The following is a 15,000-nucleotide window of genomic DNA, read 5'->3' as shown; positions in this document are numbered from 1 at the left end:
ACTTCTAGTGAATAACTTATTAGTCAAACGGAAATTCCCCCATTTTGTTCGGGACCCCTTGGAATCCCCTGGAGGACCCCTGGGGGTCACTGGACCGCAACTTTGAGAACCAGTGGGCTAGCGGTCACTCAGCGTATGATGTGCCACCAGCATGCTCTCTCTCTGTGTCTGTGGTGAATTCATATGTTGTAGCGCTTCTGTTATCATTGTGGTCTTCGTAGTCGTCTCCATCGTCATCATCATCATCATCATCATCATCTCTTTGAAGTGGCGCATGCATCTTTCCTCGCCTGTGCATCTGTCACATTTGTGTCGCTCGCGAGTTGCGTCTAATTGAGTTTTTTTTATATTCGTCTGTTTTAGTTTTTTTCTTTCTTCTTTGCACTCATCTTTGATTTGTCCTCCGTTTTGTCGTGTGAGCCTCACCATCTCTTCCTCTTTGTCGGCGTTCCTTGTTGTGCTTCATATTTGTGCTGACCTCCATATTGCACGAGTGAAATGAAAATGTTTACGCTAACCGCTGCCAAAGATTCTTGTAATCAGTAGTTGTGTAACAGGGAGGGTGTAAAGATGATGAGACGTTCAATAGTTGTTCATGTTTATTCATGTGTTCCGTTCACATGCTCGACAAAAACATCCAGCATTTCCTGCAGTCATACTGTACACACAGTGATGTCATTGATTAACCCTTTCCGGTCTACATCTGCTTTTGGAATATTTCCTGTGAATTCTATCTTGGTCCAGAGTTATAAAAAGTCTCCCATGTGAGGGCGGCTGGGTGGTGCAGAGGAGATTGCGCTCGTCACCAATGCAAGATACTCCGGTCTCGAATCCGGCGTGTCAGCATTGTCTCCGGCTTGGGCCGGCCGTCATACTGGCTCATTTGGCAGAGTCAGCGGGTGGAAGTCGATGGGTGGTCATTTGGACGTTATGGACAGCGACTCCTACAGGTCGGTTGGGGGACGCCTGCACAGCAGAGACAGGAAGTGGCGGGGGTAGTGTGAGCCTCCCATGCGTTACACCTCGCCAATGAGAGTCCGCGCTGGCAGGTTGACAGGCTGCCTCCTCGTGTACCGGAGGGGACACGTGATGCAAGGCTTCTATCCTCCATACAACCGATCAGTGGGGGGCATAGTCGAGCAATGTTCAAGACAGGGGAGGGGAGAATTGGAAACACGAAATTGGGATGGGAGAAAAATAGAAAATAAGGAGAAAAAAGTGGATCCAAAAAAAAAAGTTAAGCGTACACATGTATCTCCTGTCACTCTTATCTTAGACACAGTAGCTCTCCCCCATCCCTCCCAGTCCCTCACCCACCACCCCATTCACCCAGGAATGCGGGCCAGCCTCTTGCGCAGGGGTGGCAGGACAAGCCAGGATCAGACCCGCTCCCACAGCAGGCCCTGTTGGTTCAGAGCAAACAGCAGCCATCTGTAGCCAACTAGCAGAGCAGCATAGAGGAAAGTAGAAGCACATAGCTGAGCACGATGCCACTGTTTGAGCTGTCTCAACGTTAACAGCGCAGGAAGGGAGTTTGAGGGACGTGGAGGCGTTGCTTTAAGTTGTCTTTAATGTTTTGCATGCAACAACAGCTCTGAAGGGTGAAATCTTTCAAGAGGGCTTTAAAAACAAAGTTCAGAGTCCCCCCCTCTGGCGCATGTAACTGTCTGTGACCTCTGATGCACATCTACATCTGGCATGGCTGGGGGTGAGCTGCCAACATGTTCACGTTTGCATGGGCGGGTGATTTTAATCAAAGGTGAGGGGGAATCGCAAGGGTACGTGTGCAGTACAATGAGAAAAGTCTGGCACAACACTCTCTCTCTCTCTCTCTCTCTCTCTCTCTCTCTCTCTCTCTCTCTCTCTCTCTCTCTCTCTCTCTCTCTCTCTTCTCTCTTTCTCTCGCTCTCTCACTGGTGTGTTGACGGACTAGGGCATGGATGCCTTTGTCTATCTGTCTGTCTTACCCCCTCTCTCTCGCTCTCTCTCTCTCTCTCACCCGCCCTCCCTACAACTCTCCCTCTCCCATCCACGGCATGAGGGAGGTTTTGGGGAAATGTACGTGTTCTGGTTTTTTGCGGGCGAGGCCATGGGACTTGTCATCGCAGGCCATTAGTTGCTCCCCCGCTCACACTCTCCCAAATACTTGCCAATCACCTTTCAGTGCTTTTTGCGTATGGGGGGAAATGCCGGCAGCGGCGTGTGCATCAGTCATCCGGCCTCCATCGTGGGCTTGTTATCACGGCACCGGATTACATGTTTCAGCGGCGAGGCCTCTGTGTCTCTATAGCCGCTAAGGGGGCTGAAAGATATCTGGCATGCGGCTTAGTTGTGCGTGGAGGGAGACAGCCTGACACAATGTTTTCCGCAGTAGAGTGGCATGTAGAGGGATTAGGAATCCTTGGTTTCCTCCCTGCATGTATTTTTCTGCATGAGGCCGCGGTCATTATTCTAATTCTTCATCCTCCATTAGGCCTTACAGGCCCCAGAGGAGCCTGGGGGAGCACACGCCATGCCTCATTTTCCCTACACATGGGAGATCGCTGTGACACGATGAGGAGCGCTGGATTTATTGCTTTTGCTTTCTTATGATTCCCCCCCCCCCCCCCCCCCACCCCTCTCTCAGGAATATATCTTCCACTTGGAGCCGGGCAGAGTGGATTCTGGGAAGGGAAAGTGCTCCTACGACCCGAAGCTCAACAGTGTGTCCACTTTGATCAGTGAGTATTGTCATCGGGGGGTCACGTAACCAAAGGGGGAGGAGGAGACCGGGTCGGTCCGTTCCAGATAACTTTTTTTTCTTCGTTTTCATAGCGACTCGTCCCCTGGGGCTTCATCGTCGTCTATCTCCCAATATGGCCGCCTCCGCTAACCCACAGTATAATGACAAAAAGGGTTTGTTACCAGAACTGTCCATGAAGACCAAGCCTAGTGTCGTTTTCCATGCTGTCCTATCTTCCCACGGGGTGCACGCCCGGAGAGGAATGCTGCTGCTCACTACAGCCCCCGTCATACAAATCTGGAGGAATTTTTTCCTTGTTAGGGTTGCAATGGAAATTGAAACAGACAAGTGGGATCAGATTTTTAATAAACATAATCCTCCATTGTGCCTTTATTGTGGCTTTTAATGGAAATACCTGGGGCATTCACTGGTGACCTGCCACCGTTTCTAATTGTAATTGTTATGTAGATTAAAGGATAACTAAAAGGATATTTTAACCAGGGCCATTTATATATATAAAAACAAGAACAGGAGTGGTTCTTGTATAGTAAACAGATGGATATAGCAAGCTAGCATAAGGACACATAGTATAACTGTAGATTGTATAGTATAGCATTGTATATTAGTGTACATAAGACCCAGTGCCTCATCCGTAGCTAACAGTGTATTGCACTATCGCAGGACCTTAGCATGTCTTACCATGCTTTTTGTAAACTTTATGTACATATACCTGTTATGTCTTATTCTTATTACTTGTATTATTGCACAAATGTCTTATTCTCATCCTATTCTTATTATTGTATTATTGCACAATCGTTGCGGGCAAGACCCCCCGCATTTCACTGTATGCTTGTATGCCGTGACAAATAAAACTCTTGACTTGACTTGACAGGGCCATTTGGGGTCATGTTGGTGGCAGCTTGCTGAAGCTAGCTCGCTCAACACACAGTATGAGTTCGAGAAAAATACCACTTCTCCTTTTAAATAGCGTATTACTGCACACAGAGCACAGTATCTATTGCACACAGTGAATATATATATATATATATACATATATATATAATATTGATTAATCGGTTAAAACATGACGTTTTGCTCTAACACACCATCAGCAATAAGTGAATGACAGCAACAAACACAGATGTGTCAATAAAATCAGCCAAATCCATGACTATTGACTTAAGAATAGTCTTCTGTTGAGGAGAACATCCCTAGAGAACAACCCTAGAAAGCAGCCTCAACACTCAGGGTCAGCCAACCAGGGCCCGTAGTCGGGCCTCAGACCACACAGTTGGCACCAGTGAAAGTTGATCCTGTTTCTATTGGGGGTGAAGCTGTGGGTGTAAATCGGCAGCCTTGCGTTCCCACATTAGCACTGTGCCAGCTGACCAGCGTGTGCTGCGCTGTCTGTGCTGTCATCCAAGAGGAGTTCACCTCCCACCTCCACCAGTTAGCATTGTCAACACACTGTTGAATGAATGAACACATGAATGCATGCATGAATGAATATGAATTAATGACTGTATTTCTGTTATCAGGACACCTTTGATTATATGAATGATTGAATGCACATCTGTGGCGCTTTTCTAACACTAGGACACAAAGGGCTTTATAATCAAAATGACTACATAATGTAAATTTTTCAGTATGGGTTGACCCAGACTACTGGGAATCGTACCCCTAACCTCAGGCGGTGTTAGGGCCTTGCTCAGATCGCAGAGCAAACTACACATTGAGCACTTACAGGACAACAAAATGGGATTAAAAAATGCATTACAGATAATACTGACCATTATGAGCGTTAACATAAGACACGGTTCATAATAGATAAGAGGAAATGTATTATTGTGTGGTCATCATAGATTACACACAGTCCTTCACCACACATCAGATAATCCATCACCCCTCAAACATGTTTATTTTATATCTCATACAATATACAGTACATCCCAGTATTATCACGGAATGAGCCCTGGGCTGAATAGAATACAGGCGTCATAGTGTTATTTTAGTGTTGTTTTGGTCCTCAGCCCTGCTGTCTCCTACTGTAACCCTACTACTGCCTGGCTGTCAGTACACACGCTGGGACACCTGCTCTCACATGGGGCCCTTCTAGCAACTGGACGACCGACGCCCAGCCTCCCTACTGCTTTACAAGGCTGCTGTGTGTGTGTGTGTGTGTGTGTGTGTGTGTGTGTGGGTGTGTGTGTGTGTGTGTGTGTGTGTGTGTGTGTGTGTGTGTGTGTGTGTGTGTGTGTGTGTGTGTGTGTGTGCGCGCGTGTGTCTGTGTGTGTGTGTGCGTGTGCGCGCGTGTGTCTGTGTGTGTGTGGTTGCATGCATGCATTCATGTGTGAATGTGTATGTCTGTGTGCCTGTGTAATGTATACGGAAACATACTATCTATTTCAGATCTTAAGGCGTAAAGCTTCTACTATTCTTGTCCGGTTTCCCCCACGTTTTGCCCCCAAAAGCATCACTCCGGCGCTCTTCAAGGAACAGCCCGTATAGGCCTAGGAGGAATGTGACGTTCTTTCAATTCCAGTGGTTGAGGAATTTTCATCTTACAGACTTTAGCTGTATTATCAGCTGTTGACCATCTCGACCCACGTCACTGCGTCCACTCGAGGAAAAACACATAACTTTGCTCAAACTCACTGACTCTCTCTATAACCCATAACTAAACAGGCTCATTCTGTATAGGCTACTGTACTTATTCCTTCCAAAAAGACCCTGTGATGCTGTTAAGCCATAGACATCCACAGTGTAGTCTACACTCAGCTTGTACCAGCTACACCTAGCTTACATCAGCTACACCTAGCTTACACCAGCTACATCTAGCTTACACTAGGGTGACCAAACATCCTCTTTTGCCCGGACATGTCCTTTTTTCACGCCTTGTCAGGGGGGGGGGGGTTATAAATTCATGAAAATGTCCGGGTTTCAAAGACCTGCGGTGCGGAAAAAGACGCTTGCCTGAAATATCGTCATGTAACTCGAGGCACGGAATTGGTCGAGGTGGCATTCGAACGGCAACAAATAGATATTTCGAACAGTATATTATATGTTCGGCGAAAAATGCAACCCGAGCTTCTAGACTCACAAAGTGCCACGACTTGTGTGCGTTCAGCGCACGGGCATGACGGCCCGACATAGTACCCCACCTGTTAAGATTAAAATGCACATGGACACAGAAAAACATTTTAAAAAGCACTGTAAATGCGTTTCATACTGTGAAACATCACAACAGCTACAGGTGCATGGATTGGAAAAAATACATTTCCAGACTCTGCCAAAATGTTTAGTAGCCTTATATTTGGTTTATGGTGCCTCAAAATGTTTTTGGTTTGATTTATATAATAAACATAGGTAATAAATATGTCATGTTCACTAATGGCAAGTTATGCAAATGTATAAATCCAAAACTGCATGCACTTTTAAAAGAATTAGATTATTTCATATTTTTTTGTTATTTCTTGTTGTCCAGTAAGACTTGAAAAGAGAGCTATTAATTTGTTACAGGTTGATTTTTAAGTTATTCTTGTGTCATTGACATTTGTCAGAGAGATACTTTTAGGCATAATAAAACGTTGATTGTTGAGTAACTTTGGTTTGGTGTGAATGAATGAATGAAAACTTTATTTAACAGATTGCAGAATGGGTACAATACAGTACAGCTCAATACATACAATTGTTAAGGGGATGCAGACCAGAGAAAGACGTTTGTCTTGTTTACATCAGGGTCCCCCATTTTCAATTCATAGTGACATTTATGACATACTCAACATACATGACATCATGACATTTATGGCATAGGGACATACATGACATACAGGTATATAGTACTGTTACATTTGTGGCATATATGATATGCAAATATACAGTACTGTTACCCATAGATCCTGACAGAGAGTATATACATATGATGGGGAGGAGACTGTACATTAGGAGGGGGTGGGTGGGTGGGAGAGAAATATACATACGGTGGGGAGAGAATATATACATACTGTGGGGAGGAGACTGTACATTAGGAGGGGGTGGGTGGGTGGGAGAGAAATATACATACGGTGGGGAGAGAATATATACATATGGTGGGGAGGAGACTGTCTATTAGGAGGGGGTGGGGGGGTTTGGACATTTACGGTGGCCAGTTTAGGTGCTCTTTTAGAGCGGTTTTGAATGTGGGTAGGGATTCACATTCCTTTACAGCTTTGGGTAGGGCGTTCCACATTGATGTGGCATAATTGCAAAACGTGTTTAGTCCCTTGTTTGAGCCGAATCTGGGTTTAACATGATTTGTTGAGCTTCCTCTGGTGTTGTGGTCGTGGTATTCACTGACCTTTGGGAAGTATTTTGACATGTACATGGGTACCTTAGTCGTATAGTGTATCTTGTAGACCAGGCCCATTGCAAGTTGCTGTACTCTGTCGTCTACTCTAAGCCATCCTAGGTTGTCAAAGTGGGCAGGGGTGAGGTGGGTTCTAGGAGTAAGGTTATAGAGGTTTGGTTATAGAGATATTATTGTACATAGACATGCTCCTGTTACTACTAGCCGAGGAGCTAGTCTCTGTTTCACCTAACACTATTGCTCCGTGATCATAGCCATTCATCTCTAAAGCTAACCACTATTTGTAAAAGCCACAACCACGTTACCATATTTGTAATAATGTAAATCATTGTGTCGTTGTACATATTGTTAGTAGCTAAGTTAGCTAGCTTGGTAGCCAGCATTCTCGAAACTCCTAACATGGCCCGATTTAAAATGGTTCTCTCCTCTTTGTATACCTTTGTCCTCACAAGTATTCTGCCAGGGAACTTATGGACACGACAATAGTAGTAATTATAAGGTGTTTGAGCTTGTAACGTTAACGTTAGTTAGCTAATAGCTATCGTGGTAGCCCCTTTCGTGACTGTGATGCACCGAGTGCTATCCGAGGGGGCTGCTATCGTATCAACATGCCGCGACGTGTAGCTTGCTAGCCGGCATGACGCGTGTGCAGTGCTTTGCCCCACAGGTCTGAGAAGAGGACCTGCACATTTTACTCGTTCCCAAAACTTTTTTACATGCACGACAGTATACATAATGCTAACGTTAGCGGGGTAACGTTAGCCAGAGCCATATAGCCAGCTTGATACTATGACCCGGGGATAAGGCGACAGCCCACAGACCAGTAGCGCTGCTGTACTGAACAACAGGCTGCCTAGTGGTACATGTAGTTCTTTTTTTACGACATTAAAAACCTTATAACTACCTTGTTTCAACCAGTTGTAGCTGGTCCATCAAAGTCTCCGACGATTAAACCCATTTGCCTCTTGTAAGGCGTCCATTTGGATTAAGGAAATAGCTTTCTGCACTCATAAAACTCCATTGTAGTGGATCAGAAGTAGGGAAAGTTACCTGGAGTGACGTCACGCCCCTGCTAGCGTCTGATAAGCTTTTAGATTTGCTCCGTGCATGTTATTCGTGCGTGGACATTTTTAACCCTTTCTGAGTGGCATTTCCGGCATCAAATGGAAAAAAATTAATAATGAAATTAGATACCAATGATATAAACTACCCATAACTGAAGAGTAGGGTTTAACCTGCAAGTTGGCCTTTAACCAGTTCGAAACAAGGCGGACATTAATAATTAATAAAATAATAGAAATTTATAAAATGTTCAATCAATCAATCAATCGGGGAACATAGGACCCGGGGAACATATGGATGATCCCAGGCCTTACACCAGCTACACCTAGCTTACATCAGCTACACCTAGTTTACATCAGCTACACCTAGCTTACATCAGCTACACCTAGTTTACACCAGCTACACCTAGCTTACATCAGCTACACCTAGCTTACATCAGCTACACCTAGTTTACACCAGCTACACCTAGCTTACATCAGCTACACCTAGTTTAACCCAGCTACACCTAGCTTACATCAGCTACACCTAGCTTACATCAGCTACACCTAGTTTACACCAGCTACACCTAGCTTACATCAGCTACACCTAGTTTAACCCAGCTACACCTAGCTTACATCAGCTACACCTAGCTTACATCAGCTACAGCTAGCTTACACCAGCTACACCTAACCTACACCAGCTACACCTAGCTTACATCAGCTACACCTAGTTTAACCCAGCTACACCTAGCTTACATCAGCTACACCTAGCTTACATCAGCTACAGCTAGCTTACACCAGCTACACCTAACCTACACCAGCTACACCTAGTTTACATCAGCTACACCTAAGTTACACCAGCTACACCTAGCTTACTACACCAGCTACACCTAGCTTACTACACCAGCTACACCTAGCTTACTACACCAGCTACACCTAGCTTACTACACCAGCTACACCTAGCGGGGTCATCCCTATGTCCCCCGGGTTCTATGTTCCCCGCTCCAAAAAAAAGGGTCTTATGTTCCCCGGGTCCTAGATCAGCCATTCTCAAACAGTGGGCCAGTGAGCGCCATTGAGGCAGCCTAACCTACTGCCAAAATCAATGCTTAAATTTGTGTTAGTAGTCGCCGCAACGAACGGTAGAATTTCGCGGGCATGGAAACAAGAGAAATGGAATTGAGAATGTTTCTGGAGGAAAGAGAATAATATTGTTGGCTAGGTGGTAGGCTATTGATTGCGTGTGTGTGGTTTAAAACGTTAAACTTCTATTCCTAAAATAACACTAGCGACAGAGTTGTGTGAGGGTGTGGGGGAACATAGGAACCGGGGAACATAGATACGCTCCCCACCTAGCTTACACCAGCTACACCTAGCTTCAGATGCGTTTTCACTATGGCTGTAGCCCCTGGCCAAGATTAAGCTTAGCCACAATAATACCATGCAACATAGAAAATCACAGGTCCCCTCATCTGTTGCATCCATTTCTTTTGTAATTGTGGAGACCAAGAAACTGTGCTTAAAACCAGATATATTAGACTAGTTAGAAAAGGGATGTCCGATATTATCGGCCGATATTGGCATTCAAATGTAATATCGGAAATTATAGGTATCGGTTTAAAAAAAAAATATATATATATATATATATTTTTTTTTTACATTTATTTAACCTTTATTTACCCAGGCAAGCAAGTAAGAACAAATTCAGATTTTATTTATTGTCAAAAGTATGCATAATGTTGTGTTAATTCCACGACAAGAGATATGTAATGTTAATTACCTGAAATTATTCCGTTTTTATATCTATTATATTTATAATCTATATCTTATCTATATTTATATATGTTAAACCCCGCATATATCGGTATTGGTTGATATCGGTTGATATCGATATCGGAAATTAAGAGTTGGACAATATCGGTATATTGGATATCGGTAAAAAAGCCAACATCGAACATCCCTAGTTAGAACTTCTAATAACCAATGGTCTCTTAAACATAGTTAAACCAGTGTAACAGTTTTAGGATCAAGACTACTGGGTTTCTATGTTGCATGTACATTTATGTAATGGATACTGTATAGCTACGAGGTCATTGTCGCAAAATAATTGACCGACACTGCGTTCTGGAACACCGAGGCGCCGCGCCGAGGTGTTCTAAACGCAGTGAAGGTCAATTATTTTGCGACAATGACTGAGTATAGCTATACATTATCCCGCTTATTACAGGGCTAACTTACTAACACTATACGTAATTCATTTTACACCATCGACCAGACGAGATCAAATGCAGACGCAGTTCTGTTGCTCCTCTGGCGTGTGTGTGTGGGCTTGATTGCACCTGATGCAGTGCAGCTGTGCATGGTATAATGATGCGGGAGACCGGCAGCGAGGCTATCTTTCCCCATTGCCCCTAACAGCGGTCATTATTGCGCGTTGCCCCTACTGTAGCAGCGGTAAATTATCGAGAAATAATTTACCGCTGCTAGGGGCAACGGAGCGCTATTGACAAATCACAATCAAGCATTTTGGCGAATTTTAAATCGCCATGTAATAAGTAAGGGATAATGAATATAGCTACGAGGGCATTGTCGCAAAATAATTGACGAGACTGCATTCTGGAACACCGGGGTGCCGCGCCGAGGTGTTCTTAATGCAGTTAAGGTCAATTATTTTGCGACAATGACCGAGTATAGTTATACATTATCCCACTTATTACAGGGCTAACTTACTAACAATATACGTAATTCATTTTACACCATCGACAAGACGAGATCAAATGCAGACGCGGTTGTTCTGTTGCTGAACAACTATGACTCTGGCGTTGGAAGGTGTGTGCTTGATTGCACCTGATGCAGTGCAGCTGTGCATGGTATAACGCTGCGAGAGTCCGGCTGTGAGGCGTTGCCCCTAGCAGCGGTCATTATTGCGCGTTGCCCCTAGCAGCGGTGAATTATCGAGAAATAATTGACCGCTGCTAGGGGCAACCGTGCGCTATTGACCAATCACAATCAAGCATTTTGGCGAATTTTAAAACGCCATGTAATAATTACATTTAATATATTAGGGGTGTAATGCCTTTAACACATCCAGTGCCGTTCACCAGAGGGTGCTGTGGGCCGTGACTGCCAGCGCTTTGTTCAATGGGGATAAATGCCGGTGTTTGCAGTGCTAAAACTATATTAAATATTATAGCTATGGATCTAATAACACAGTCAATTGTCAGTGAGTTTCTTCCGGTCAACATACAAAAAACAGATACTTTTTTCATCCATACATTTCCATTTTATACCGTGGTGAATACGAGCATAGTTCCAGAGCGATTCTGTGTAATCTCAGGAAACGCAGCCAAACAGCGTTTTACTGCATTTCACTATAAATCGTGCCATTCCTCGCCTGGATCAATAATCTATCTGAGATCAACGCTAGATTATCGGTATTATGTTTCATCATGGATGCATGAAAGGGGGGAGGGAAAGCCGCCCCTCTGTGCTTTGATCGCAAGCAACGGGACACACACACCGCAGACACACGCTCCGATCACGTGGAAAAAATTATCGGATCAACGCAAGATTGATAATATATAGCCCTTACCTTGTCTATGATGTACTGCAAAAAGAATAATCCAATTATCTGATCGCCATTCCAAGTACTGATCGCGATCATGTTTCCAATGTAATCCAGCATTGAACATGAGCGGGGGGGGCCCTCGTCGATGCAACTGTGGTAACCGCTTGTCTTGCCCCAGTGTTTAGACCCCGCCCCCACGCCGCAGCTCGGCCCAGACAACAAGCCACATAGTTTCAAATGGAGTGCAATAGCGGCCGCAAGGCGATAGGCGGCGGTAATGGACGTTTGCAATCTCAGATCCATTCAGGACAGCCTGCACAAGGTGCCTCGATGGATTATGAATGGCAATAGCGAATAAAAGAAATAACGACCCAGAAATGAGAATCTTCGTTTTTCGGCACTCAACCGTTGGGCCACAGAAACGAGAATTCTTGTGAACGGCAACCAAAGGGTTAATACACTGTCCTAACAGCTTCCACCATATTTCTTCAACTTTCATAATTTCTTCTTCCACTTAACCCTATTTAACCAAGCAAGTTGACTTACACTTTACAGGAGGTGTTTGGGTTTTATCTCCATAGTCACCAGTGTCTTGGGTTCCAGCAGGCACTGCAGGATAGGATTGAAAGTGGTAGGAGCCAAGAATGATTTTGCCCCTGAATACACACCCCCCCCCCCCGCGCCCCCCCCCCCCACCACACACACACACCACTCCAAATATGTTTAAATTGCAGGCATTCAGTATATGCATATGAATCACCCCTAACTTCAGTCAGGGCCACAGCCCTACTGGCTCTACAAACTCTGTGGTCCTTGGGTTACAGGATCCTATGGTCCACTTTGTGTCAAAAAGAAGACAAATATACTGATGATGTCTCTCTTAAACTATGCTGCTGGACGTTGGAATGGAAAGCCCGGTGATATAGAGTTCTAAACTGCTCGGCAGGGACCGAACGGTGACTTTTGAAAGCAGATCCTTGATATTTTATGCCAAGGGCGTGGCTGGAATATTGTCAAGAGTCCCAAGAATTTAGCCTAACTGACTGATCTCTCTCCCTTTCTCTCCTCTCTCTCTCTCTCTCTCTCTCTCTCTCTCTCTCTCTCTCTCTCTCTCTCTCTCTCTCTCTCCTTCTCTCTCTCTCTCTCTCTCTCTCTCTCTCTCTCTCTCTCTCTCTCTCTCTCTCTCTCTCTCTCTCTATCTCTGTGCTTGCTCTCTCTTTCTCCTTAGATGGTGAGCTCTACGCCGGGGTCTACATTGATTTCATGGGAACAGACTCAGCCATCTTCCGTACTCTGGGGAAGCAGACGGCCATGCGGACAGACCAGTACAACTCCAGATGGCTGAACGGTATAATATTCAGCACCCAAACCACGACTGTGCCTTTAATCCATGTGACACAGCTTTCCTATGCAACCTGTCCACATTCAATCTAAACTGGGTTCTAAATGCATTGCTGAAATGTATAGACATTCTTAACTGTATATATATATAGTCTAACTGTTTACTGTACGTTTGAATGTATTTATAAATCCTCAGCTTGTGGTCTTGATAAACAGGATTTTACGCCAGATGTCCGGGATCTGCCCCTACTGTATATCCTGCCTCTACCTAAACATCTCTCCCTCTCCCTCTCTCTCTCTCTCTCTTCCTCCCAGATCCCTCTTTCATCAATGTGCACCTCATCCCGGACAGTGCAGAGAGGAATGACGACAAGCTCTACTTCTTCTTCCGAGAGAAATCTGCTGAGATGGGCCAGAGTCCTGTGACCCAGTCCCGCATTGGACGCATCTGCTTGGTAAGAACCAGACCAGAACCCAGTATCATATATATACTTCATTAATCCCCATGGGGAAATGATTCCTCTGCATTTGACCCATCCTAACTATGTAAGTGTGGTGGGGCAGCCGCAGGGACCAAATCCAGGTGTAATGTCTTTTCTGGAGGAGAAAACACACAATCGCGGGAGGGAACATGTAAACTACACACAGAACCCCCCCCCTTCAGGTTTGAACCCACAACCTTCTTATTGGGAGGACCACTGTGCCACTGTGTCACAGTTTATGCTCTACTTTAAACACAAGGCCGGATTGTGATCCTTTAAAATATCCAAAGTGTAGCAGACAGAGCAATGCAACAACAACTGAAACAACAACAACAACAATAGGGAGGTGTAGTCTGACGTCACTGGTTGTTCCACCTGTATAGGGATTTATCATTGGGAAAATGGATTATCGGCTATTTTAACAATTCTGCCGCATGGAAATTGAAAAGCTTTACATTTTTGCACAAAATGAGTTCCCTTCTATCACTAACATTATTGTTGAAACATGTTTGGTTGAAATAAAATGTCGCAATATTTTTTTTATGATTAATTGCGAATATGTTCATGTTGCGCTATAGATTGTGGATGAATAAGCACAGAAAGGTACACCATGCCAATGTTAATGCTTTATTTGTTTTAAACGAGGCGATTTAGAAATGGGCAATGGGGAAATACATTGTGTTGGACAGAGGGTGGAACACGATTCAAGATTCAAGATTCAATAGTTTTATTTCAAACCACAGTGTTAGTTTGGCTACATTTACCATTGTCCGGCAAAACAACATTTGAAAAATAAATGAAATGGGAAAAGAGGAACCCCCCCCCAAAATTGTTTTAAATAAAACAACAGCCAGAAACTATACACTGTTTGAAAAGGAGATGGAAGAAGCAAAGCTTATCTGTTTCCATCCCCATCAATAACTAATTGCAATATTATATATACTTCAGCAAGTACAATATGACACGATTTCCAATACATATGATACAATACAATTTGCAAATACTTCAACTACACACAACACAATCACACATGCACACACACACACACACACACACACACACACACACACTAGACTATACTCTCATGTCACCCTTCAAATCATTCTCATACAATACGTTGGGCTTCCTCCCTGGTATAATTTGTGAACACCATCTTTTTTAACTTCCTCTTTAATATATTTATAGATTGACTGGATTTGATCTCATCCTCCAGATCATTCCACAAGGTAACTCCACACAGAGAAATACACATAGCCTTCCTGGTTGTTCTTGAAGATTGCTGTTCCAGTTTGAGTTTCCCTCTAAGGTTATATCTTTGAAGTCCAGCTCTCTCACAGAACAATGTCTGTATCTTGTCAGGAAGGCTGTGGTGTATGACTCTGTACATGAACTGGGCGGTTTTGTAATCCACCAGGTCCTTTAATTTCAGGACTGAAACTTTTAAAAACAAATAATTTGTATGTGCTTTATAGCTCTCATTGGTTACAATCCTGATTGCTCTT

The 15,000-nt window shown here is 44.2% G+C and overlaps 1 protein-coding gene across 1 annotated transcript in view; it reads left to right on the top strand.

The window, feature by feature from the left end:
• sema3fb (sema domain, immunoglobulin domain (Ig), short basic domain, secreted, (semaphorin) 3Fb) overlaps window positions 1-15,000 on the top strand; it is a gene marked incomplete at its 5' end in the record, with an annotated part of 64,799 nt that overhangs the window by 19,343 nt on the left and 30,456 nt on the right. The window contains 3 exon segments of the mRNA XM_084315764.1: window positions 2,627-2,720; window positions 12,904-13,023; window positions 13,332-13,471. Of these exon segments, the coding sequence (XP_084171890.1) occupies window positions 2,627-2,720; window positions 12,904-13,023; window positions 13,332-13,471 (354 nt within the window).

The sequence above is a fragment of the Notolepis coatsorum genome, assembly GCF_963971535.1.
Source record: "Notolepis coatsorum genome assembly, chromosome: 6".
NCBI classification, from domain to species: domain Eukaryota; kingdom Metazoa; phylum Chordata; class Actinopteri; order Aulopiformes; family Paralepididae; genus Notolepis; species Notolepis coatsorum.
Note: the sequence above shows the minus strand (reverse complement) of the source record. Positions and strands in the feature narration are given on the sequence as shown.